Source organism: Macrobrachium rosenbergii, chromosome 13 (genome assembly GCF_040412425.1).
Source record: "Macrobrachium rosenbergii isolate ZJJX-2024 chromosome 13, ASM4041242v1, whole genome shotgun sequence".
Lineage (NCBI taxonomy): Eukaryota > Metazoa > Arthropoda > Malacostraca > Decapoda > Palaemonidae > Macrobrachium > Macrobrachium rosenbergii.
The window spans coordinates 31,347,860-31,358,912 of record NC_089753.1 but is presented as its reverse complement, the minus strand read 5'-3'; the positions used below and the strand labels follow the sequence as shown (position 1 = coordinate 31,358,912).

Sequence of the window (11,053 nt, the reverse complement as noted above, 5' to 3'; positions counted from 1 at the left end):
ACATAAATACTCGAAGCCTCGTTTCATGTCATTTTATTTGCTCTGTTGTATACCTTGAATATTTATATTTTTCTTCCAGGTCTTTAGGCGTCTGTCGACAATTAAAAGATTGTTACCCATACTTCCGGCTACCTAGCGTTTCTCCCGAGGACACCTGGGTCTTTGGTATCTACAACACGTGTCCTATACAGGTCGATGATAAATTGGTAAGCATTACTCTTTATAGGTAATATTTTTTAAGGGGTAATATTCATTCCTGTCTTCCGCATTGTACGATTTCGACATTATATGATTTTCACATACTGGGCTGTTCGTTTGGCAGTTGTTTTCCGTTTGTATTTTGTATTATTCCTGTATTTTCGAAGTTTTCCTCCGTATCGACTAATATACAAAGGCTGCAATCGCTTCTCACATGTTTCCTTTTCAGGCTACAAGTTTAGGTCTCAGCTGAAACTAATCCATCTTAGCCCTACCATAAAAGGCACCTGGTTTTTTTTTAACTAATTTTTATAAGTCACCCATTTTCTCGCCTCAAAAATAATGATAATTAAATTTCACTCAAAACATATCCAGCCTAAAGTAAAGTTTTGTAGATTCCGAGTTAGCTACTTCTTGGCATCAAAGGCGGTGCCTTCAAATCAGAGTGGCCTGCACCCAGTGGATGGGGTCAGTAGGTCTTTAGAAAATGCTGGAATTTATATTTACCGTGATTCGAAATCACCTCCTGGAAATCTTATCAAGCAGTTCAAATAATGACGGCACATAGGTGGCAATATTTTTTTTAAATCAGCATCTCCCTTCAACAGAAGGTGGTAACGCTCTCTACACAGTTTTGAAGCGTCTGGGTATGTCATTTTTTTGAGTTATTACATTTATTAATTACTCTGTCTGCTCTTGTTGGATGTGGTGTTATATTCAACAAGCTTCAGTTCCTAGAGGGATTCAGTGCTCATTGTAATATATAGTTGCTTGATACCTGCGTTTTCCAGCTGCCATGACTTAGCATGTTTCATTAGGTCTAAAGTTAACAGAATGTGGGCTGTTTGAGGGATGGCATAACCACAAAATTTAGTAGCATACTCTTGTCCTAGTTTGTCAGCGCAGAAACATTACTGAAGTTATGTCCACAGACAATAAGAGTACAAGATTTAAAAGTAACTAACATCCCGAACTTTAGGTCCAGCCCCTTTAACGTACTCGTGAAAGAATATCTGACGCAAGACCAAGCGAAAGAGAAGGTCTGCTCACTTTGTCTACCTCCTTACTACGTCAGCAAGTGAATTGCCGCAACGAGCAGGTAGTACCTCTAAGATACGTCATCGCCTACGTAGTTACCCCAGGTGGGAGGCGACTCCACCCAATTGGGCAGACCTTGTCTCTCTTGGCCTTGATCTGCCAGTTCTTGTCTTCGTTTGCCTTTTTTTTTCGAATTCTACTGGTTGTGTCCATCCATCATCACCATCTGTCAGTTTAGAAAAAATATTAAATAAGATATCACTCGACTACAATCTTCTGCTCTTTTTCCCCAGGTGTTCGGCGTTTGCTGCGGGACGCCGGTGAACTCGAACGTGGAAGACGTGAAGGAGGCGAATAAAATTCAGCTGGAAGAAGAAGACAACGAAGTGGACAAGTACATTATAGAAGAGGGACTGGAGGAGGACAGCCGCCCGGGCCTCCTGGATCGGAGTCACGTCATGTTCGTCCCTCCCTCACGCCGCCCCGAGGTGAGGAAGCCTTGGCTGGATGACTACACCCATCCCACGCATCCTCCGATCATCACGCACCCGCCGTCTCACACAGCCATGCCCTGGTGGACCACGAGCGCTCCCGCCGGGGAACACCCCGGTCATCCGAGACCCGCGTCGACGACGACGACGACGCTGCCCCCGTGGGCTACGAGCCCTCCGTGGTGGCCTCCTCAGTCTACGACTTCCAAGACGACGACGATTTATCCCTGGTGGGAACCGCAGACGACGCCTAGAACGACGACTGCGAAGCCCTGGTGGGAACACTCCACCACCCCGAAAACGACAACAGCGGCGCCCTGGTGGGAACAGCCCACGCCCCCTAGCACGACGACTGCGAAGCCCTGGTGGGAACAGCCTTCAAGTAAATATTTTTCCTCCGTTTTTAAACCTTTCATTCGGTCGTCTGTCAGTGTAGTTATAGACCTATATTTCTTTAGGAAATCCAAGGTATTGCTTAACAAACATTCAACAGTTTGCCTTCATTCAGATGCGTAAAGAATGCGTACGAGAAGCCAACTGATATAAGTGCTAATTGCTACAAAATATTAGAATTACGTGACCATACTGTACATTTTCCCGTTAACTGTTTTCAACTCAAGCACATATTTCGTTTCTCAAACGGAAAAAGATGTTCTGTCATACTCCCATCTTCTGTAAATCGTCCATAGGATATTTCCGTTAAATTCTTTGCTTTCTCGATTTCCAGCTACAACCACCACCCCCTCGCCCCACCCGGTGGGACCCTCCGGAGTGGAGCAAGACCCCTGCTCGCCTAGCACCTTCTACACTGCTGCCGACGAAGAGACGAATTCGAAGTCCAGCCCTGGGGGATTCAGGATCAGTGGAGGGCTGGACGCTTCTCCGCACAGTCACCCTTGGATTGTAAGTCTCTCTCTCTCTCTCTCTCTCTCTCTCTCTCTCTCTCTCTCTCTCTCTCTCTCTCTCTCTCTCATGAGCAAATCCAGGATCATTAGAAAGTGTAAGACTCGATAGTACAAGTCTATCTGTCTCATTCATAGTTAAAAAACAGATAGTTGACATAGGCTATCCAGTCCCCTCAATAGGTGGCGCCACCTCCTTCAGCGACGAGGTACAACAGGACATCTGCAGAGTTGGACCACAAATACGCATTTTTTTTTTCTTGAAAGTAGGTCCCTAGCTGCAACCCCTTTCGTTCCCTTTACTGTACCTCCTTTCATATTCTCTTTCTTCCATCTTCCTTTCCACCCTCTCCTAACAATTGATTCATGGTGCAACTGAGAGGTTTTCCTCCTGTTACACCTTTCAAACCATTTACTGTCAGTTTCTATTTCAGCGCTGAATGACCTCATTGGTCCCAGTGCTTGGCCCTTGGCCTAAATTCTATATTCAGTAAAGTTCAGTTTGACTACATAGTCTTCCACTTCATACTCTAATCTAATGCCGTATTTCAGTAAAGCTAGTTTTCCAGGCATCTTTCCAGTCCACTGAATTATACTGTGGGGTAGCTTTGTCACCTTCAGAAAATACGCTGAGATAATTCAGTGTATATGTCTGAATTAAAAATGATTTTGAACATTTCCAGAATTTTATAGTTTCCTGAACTGTTTAGAGTTTTTGTAGGATTTTATGAATTTGCTAAATTCTTATCGTAAAAGCATAAAATGTACTGTATAGTATGCTGTTCATAGTATGCTAGAGAGCTTAGAGGTTTTTCATAATTGATATATTCTAAACAGCTTAGGTCTTTTCCCATAAACATTAAAATTTTCTCAATACTTAAGAGTTTTTGCAGAATTAGTGCAATTTTGTAAATAGCTAAGAGGTTTTTTGGGCGATTCACAAAACTGTTAAACAACTTAGACCTTTTAGAACATATGGATATATTTTTTTAATTAGCTTAGAGGTTTTCCAAGATTTTTTTTTTCGTAATACAAACAAACTTAAGAGGTTTTCTAATGTTGTTGTATTTCCTAAGCGTCCTGGAGGTATCTTTAGACTCATGAACATTTTTCTAGGGCTAACATTTTTTTTTTCAAGCATGTGGAGAGCTAAAATCATTCCCCGGCTGATACTAGAGTTTTCACAAACAGCTGTGAAGCGTTCCATTGGCAGTTATGCTTCCGTAACATTTTTTAATCTCTTCACATCACAGAGACAACCTTCTAGTGATAGCCATTGAAGTTTATCCAGACTGCCCACTCTGAAAATACTAAAATTCTTATCCTTTTATTTTCACAGGCTGTGTTGTTTAACAGCCACAAGCAGTTCTGTGGGGGGTCCCTCATTGATCGGACTCACATCTTGACGGCGGCTCACTGCGTTGCTCAGTAAGTTAACGATGCTAATATATTATTATTATTATTATTATTATTATTATTATTATTATTATTATTACTAAAATAGTTTAACCAGACCACTGAGCTGATTAACAACTCTGACAGGGCTGGCCCGAAGGATTAAAATGAAATGGAGTACCAGGTCTAAGCCATAGGCTAAACACTGGGGCTAAATGATGAACGAATAATGAAGTTTTAAAAATATGCAAAAAGGCACATGCTTCCACGTTAGAACACATGCACACATTAAATACATTTGCTCAAGTTTCCATCTGCACGACAGAAAAAATAAATAAATAAAACAGTAATGATAAAAATCAGAATAACTTTAGATTTTTTAAATTCTGATTTTTTTATTAGTTGCCCCCTGGGTTTTTAGTATTTTGAAAACTACTGTTTGTGTGCATTTAAGTACATTTGCATGCCACGTCTTATCTAGTAGGTGTGTGATTTCAGGTAAGTCCCTAAAACCGCCACTGGTTCTTAAGAACAATCAACTAAGCTTTCATTCCGGAATAATGTTGATCTATGCTGGATCGCTGCTTATGCATGTAAAAGAAATTTAATTCTGTTGATAAAGCAGCCAAATCTGTAACTATCGTGTTAAATCAAATACGCCCTTTCCTTTCACTGATTTGTTCATTGTCTGTGAAACGCATCGCTTTTAGAAAAATATCTCTTCGTAAATTAATAAGTAACAATCGACCTTATTAACCCCATTCTTAGACCGTGGTGTTCGTTCTGAAATGAACTCCGCGTTGAAGTACCGTTATCCTGTCGTAGGGAGTTAGTACCATAGGTGCACTGTAGTCATTACTTAAGGCTCTTTGCAGCGTTGCCTTCGGCCCCTAGCTGCAACCCCTTTCGTTCCTTTTACTGTACCTCCTTTCGTATTTTCTTCCTTCCATCTTACTTTCCACACTCTTCTAACAGTCGATTCATAGTGCAAGTGCGAGGTTTTCCTCCTGTTACACCTCTCAAACCTTTTATTGTCCATTTCCGTTTCAGTGCTAAATGACCTCAAAGGTCCCAGTGCTTGGCCTTTGGCCTAAACTCTATATTCAGTTTAATTCAATTCAATTATCCTGTCTTCGAATTGGTCACACTCCCTTGACCTAAAGGTTTTTAATGAAGAAGCCGTATGACCCAGTTATAGTCAATACAATTTAACATGTTAATGTGACTCCATATTAAAACCAACAACGGGTATAGTTTTGGAAACAAGTCCCTTTAAGAAACGTTTTCAGAATGTTGAATATTTTGAGTGTATCAATCGCTCGATTCTTAAAGAGTTGTGATGGATTAAATAGGATCTAACAGAATAAACGATTCTGAGCAGCTAAAGGAGAGTCAAAAATGTTGACTTGCTTCCCTGCTCGAAGGGTTAATTTTAATATTAATTATAACAAGAAGAGTACACTTGAAAAGTGTCATTCTAAATGTGGTGTTATTAGCAGGTGTCCCGTGTGTGTATATATATATTGTATATATATACATATGTATATATAATGAGTTTGTGCATACACATTTTTGTGTGCTCGTTATAGCACAAATTTAGTTTATCAACGCTTCAAAACTTATCATTTTTCTTAAATAACTTTCCTCCAGTGGGCAATAATAAACACCGCTGTCCCGCCTTTCAGCATGAGTCAAGTCGACATCCAGAACCTCCGCGTCAGGCTGGGGGCTCACAACATTCGCCAGCAGGAGAGGACCGTCCAGGAGTACAAGGTTGCGAGGGTGGTCCGTCACAAGGACTATGACTCCAGGAGGCTGGTGAGTGGTTATTGCTTTGAGGGGGGGGGAAGGGGATGTGTTTTAAAGTGTCTATTTCAGGACATTTGGATCTTTCCTAGATAGTGACTCCCAAGGGGATTTTCAGGGTTCGTTATCTTAACATTTCATGGGGGTCGTTATCTTTATGACATTTACAGGGATCTTTCCTAGATAGTGACTCCCGAGGGGATTTTCAGGGTTAGTTATCTAGGCCTAATATTTCTTGGGGGTCATTAGGATCTTTCCTAGATAGTGACCCCCAAGGTGGTTTTCAGGGTTCGTTATCTAGGCCTAATATTTCTTGGGGGTCATTAGGATCTTTCCTAGATAGTGACCCTCAGGGGTTATCGGGGGTTGTTATATAGGACTAATATTTCTTGGGGTCATTAGGATCTTTCCTGGATAATGACTCCCTAGGAGATTTTCAGGGTACGTTATCTAGGCCTAATATTTCTTGGGGGTCATTAGGATCTTTCCTAGATAGTGACTCCCAAGGAGATTTTCAGGGTTCGTTATGTAGGCCTAATATTTCATGGGGGTCATTAGGATCTTTCCTAGATAGTGACCCCCAAGGGGGTTTCGGGGTTCGTTATCTAGACTAAGATTTCTTGGGTGTCGTTATCTTTATGATATTTACAGTCTTTTGTTTATGTTTTTACGGTCATCCCCAATGGGCTTGTACTAAACATGCCGGAAAGGTGGATACACACAGGGTTAAAACTCTTTTGAGGGGTCACTATCTAGGAAAGATCCTGACATTGTTATGTCAGGTATCAGTATGTATCTGTGCATTTCAGGTGTCAGTATGTCTCTATGTGTTTCAGTTATCAGTATGTATCTATCCATTCCAGTTATCAGTATGTATCTATGTGTTTCAGTTATCAGTATGTATCTATGAATTCCAGTTATCAGTATGTATCTATGTGTTTCAGTTATCAGTATGTATCTATGCATTCCAGTTATCAGTATGTATCTATGCATTCCAGTTATCAGTATGTATCTATGCATTCCAGTTATCAGTATGTATCTATGCATTCCAGTTATCAGTATGTATCTATGAATTCCAGTTATCAGTATGTATCTATGCATTCCAGTTATCAGTATGTATCTATTTCCAGTTATCAGTATGTATCTATGAATTCCAGTTATCAGTATGTATCTATGCATTCCAGTTATCAGTATGTATCTATGAATTCCAGTTATCAGTATGTATCTATGCATTCCAGTTATCAGTATGTATCTATGAATTCCAGTTATCAGTATGTATCTATGAATTCCAGTTATCAGTATGTATCTATGCATTCCAGTTATCAGTATGTATCTATGAATTCCAGTTATCAGTATGTATCTATGCATTCCAGTTATCAGTATGTATCTATGCATTTCAGGTATCAGTATGTATCTATGTGTTTTAGATGACATTTCCAAGGTTGTCAACGAATTGAGTATATGATGTGACAGAATCTTTAATTTTTTGGAAAAGGGTCAAGTTTTGGGCTTATGTGGGGACCCAGTTTTTTTTTTTATATTGCATATTCCAAGTGTTTTTGCATTAAGAAAAATGACTGCTAGACAAAACAGCTCTCATAACAAATAAAAACAAGTATACAATGTGCCGAAAATCGAGTTTTCTGTACAGCCGCTACAGCGTATAATCAAGGCCACCGAAAATAGATCTATCTTTCAGTGGTCTCGGTATAATGCTGTATGAGCCGCGGCCCATGAAACTTTAACCACGGCCAGGTGCTGGCCTATCCTATACCATTGCCAGAAGCACGATTAAGACTAACTTTAACCTTAAACAAAATAAAAACTACCGAGGCTAGAGGACTGCAATTTGGTGTGTTTGATGGCTGGACGGTGGATGATCAACATATCAATTTGCAGCCCTCTAGCCTCAGTAGTTTTTAAGATCTGAGGACGGACAGAAAAAGTGAGGATGGACAGGCAAAGCCGGCACAATAGTTTTCTTGTCCAGAAAACCAAAATGCCTACAAAGTTAAAGAAAAGATGAATATACCATCGCCCCACCGAAAAACAAAAATAATTGTTGAATATCACCTTACTCTCGAAATGACATTCAAGCAGGTAATCCCTACACTTCTTCTCTAAACCTTCAGCTGATTCAGAGACTTAGTAAAAGAAAGTTATTGAGATGGCTATTTGTCTGTCCGTCCGCACTTTTTTTTGTCCGCCCTCAGATCTTAAAAACTACTGAGGCTAGAGGACTGCAAATAGGTATGTTGATCATCCACTCTCCAATCATCAAACATGCCAAATTGCAGCCCTCTAGCCTCAGTAGTTTTTATTTTATTTAAGGTTGAAGTATCCATGATCGTGCGTCTGGCACCGCTATAGGTGCCAACAACACAAGCCACCACGGGGCTGTGGCTGAGAGTTTCACTGGCCGCGGCTGAGAGTTTCATACAGCATTATATGCTGTACAGAAAACTCGATTGCGGCGAAGAAACTTCGGCTCATTTTTACTTGTTTTCATTCCTTGTGGGCTGGGTTACAAAAGGCCGTTAGCTGCAACCCTTTTCGTTCCTTTTACTGTACCTCCTTTCATATTCTCTTCCTTCCATCTTACTGTCCACCCTCTCCTAACAATTGATTCACAGTGCAACTGCTTTGAGGTTTTCCTCCCGTTACACCTTTCAAACCCTTTCCTGAATGACCTCATACGTCCCGGTGCTTGGCCTTGGGCCTAAATTCTACATTCAATTCAATCCATAGTCACTTTCGCACACTTGTTTTCCAGTACAACGACGTGGCCATGCTGACCCTTGAAACGGCGGTCAGGTACAACAGTAAGGTCAGACCCGTCTGCCTGGATAGCTCTTCAAATACCTACGAAGGAGACATGGTCACTGTTGCCGGTTGGGGGAGCATGTACGAGGGTAAGAGATGACTGAAAAAGACTTGATTTTTTTCTTCTTGATTGGAAATGGTTTGGATTTGTTCTTTTTGTGTTTTCACCAAAGAATTGTGTCATTAGATATGAGCAAGGGCATTGCGTTAATTTATTCAGTACTGCTATTTTGGGGACATTCGCGTTTTGGAAAGTTTACCGTAATCTCAGTATAATACTTTTGTCCTCTGAGCAAGAAAGTCATTATTATCTTAAGCTGATTAGGTTTAAAATGAGGCCCTCAGCTATGAAAAACTGTTAAAAGTCATAATAGACAATTTCTGTTAGAAACCAATGCTACATATCAACAGAACTTGGTGAAAATGCTGCCTTGGTATAGACCTGTTCTTTGTAATTGTTCAGTTTAGCTTATATCTAATCCTGGCCTCAATAACAGAGATCCGTTCCTTATATTACACCAAGCCTTCTGATCATCATACAATCCAGGAATCAGATTAGGCAAATATCTGTATATCACAAGATAATTCTCAAGACAGGAACAGGTAATTTCACAATCTGCTGTGTTTTCCACTAAACTGTGGTCTGTGAAATATCTTTATATCACAAGATAATTCTCAAGACAGGAACAGGTAATTTCACAGTCTGCTGTGCTTTCCAAAAGACTTACATTGATCCATAACTTACAGGAGGTCCACAGCCTTCCACCTTATATAACGTTAAGCTACGCGTCTGGAGCAACGAGGAATGTCGAGTAAAATACGGCGGCGCCGCCCCAGGTGGGATTGTGTCGTCCTACTTGTGCGCTGGACAGGACGGAAAAGATTCGTGTCAGGTAAGTGTTCGAATAGATAACTTTCCAGTAAGGAAGTATCAGGTGCAATTAGCCCGAAGCCACCGTGCTCCCGCAAGGAGGGGAAGGTAGTGCCGTCAGTGTATAGGCCTACACCTCACGCGGTGCACTCTAGGCGTTAGTCTACTCAAGGTTCTTTGCAGCGTCCCTTCGTCCCCCTAGATGCAACCCTTTTCATTCACTTTACTCTAAATCCGTTTATACTATCTTTCTTCCATCAGACTTCCCATCCCCTCCAAACAATTATTTCGTAGTGCAACTGCGAGGTTTTCCTTCTGTTACACCTTTCAAACCTACTACTTACTGTCAGTGTCCTTTCCAGCGCTGAATGACCTCATAGGTCCCAGGCGTTTGGCCTTTGGTAATACCTATATTAAAAATAGTGATAGCAGTAGTGTTCTGTGAATTTTTGTATAAGAAAAGCAGTAGCGTAAATTATAAGAATACTTAAAGGAAAAGATTTACTGTAATATTATTGAAGACAAATACTAGTGGTGTTGTATTAGTAAGATTCAAAATAAAAGTAGTAGTAGGAGTAGTACTAGTAGTAGTATTACTAGTAGTAGCAGTAGTAGTAGAAAGGGCTTCCTCTGTCTGTAAAATTGTTTATTACAAAAGCAGTTTGCCATTGAAGTAGCAGTAATCGTATACTAGTTCATTTTTTTACTTCTGTGTATTTACGTATTATAGCATTAAAAGTAAAGTTCTCTTACTCCAGTTACACTGCTTATGCCTTCAGATAAGAGCAGTTACAAAGTCATCCACAAAAAGCGTCTACCATACCCACATTAACACCTTAATTCCAGACTATTTACACTGCCAAGCATTTCATTAGAAAACAGGTAATGGTAATGACATTGATACACATAAGTACAGTCTACTAACACCGCGAAAGCAATACGACAGCGCAGATCACTAGAGCTGTACTTGTTACTTGAAACCACACTTTGCGATCCCCAGCACAAAGTGACGCTCTTCTCACAAATAGTACGGGAGCCAGCCGGTTAACTTGTTCAGTTAATACACGGGAACATGCTATATATTCTGCATTTAAGTTGTGCGAGCAGTTAAAGTGTTTCAAAAGAGAACTTCGTAGAGTATAAAATTTATGGATTTTTCCTAGATAGTGACCCCCCCCCAAGAGTTTTAACCCGGTATGTATCCACCTTTGCGGCGTCTTTAGTACAAGCCCGTTGGGGATTACCGTAAAAACATAAACAAAAGACTGTTAGTATCATGAAGATAATGACCCCCAAGAAATATAAGCCCTAGATAACGACCCCCGAAAACCCTTGGGGGTCACTATCTGGGAAAGATCCAAATTTCCATTTTTCCCTATAAATGAATCAGTGGAATACGTAGGCGTCACTGGTAAAAGTTTGATTAGGTCGTGTAAAAATCCACAGTTAGTTTTTCGTAGTTTCTGCCTTGCAGATCCATTTCCTTTGACTTGATAGTTTAAGTAGTTTAATGACTCGGTGTTTAACTC

At 40.6% G+C, this 11,053-nt stretch overlaps 1 protein-coding gene across 2 annotated transcripts in view; it reads left to right on the top strand.

The window, feature by feature from the left end:
• Positions 1-11,053, top strand: part of LOC136845128 (serine proteinase stubble-like) — a 512,075-nt gene that overhangs the window by 500,092 nt on the left and 930 nt on the right. For both annotated transcript variants that reach the window (XM_067115020.1, XM_067115022.1), the window contains 7 exons: positions 80-206; positions 1,530-2,109; positions 2,455-2,630; positions 3,969-4,057; positions 5,710-5,842; positions 8,604-8,742; positions 9,401-9,546. In XM_067115020.1, coding sequence (XP_066971121.1) covers positions 80-206; positions 1,530-2,109; positions 2,455-2,630; positions 3,969-4,057; positions 5,710-5,842; positions 8,604-8,742; positions 9,401-9,546 — 1,390 coding nt within the window. The remainder of the gene's footprint in view (positions 1-79; positions 207-1,529; positions 2,110-2,454; positions 2,631-3,968; positions 4,058-5,709; positions 5,843-8,603; positions 8,743-9,400; positions 9,547-11,053) is intronic.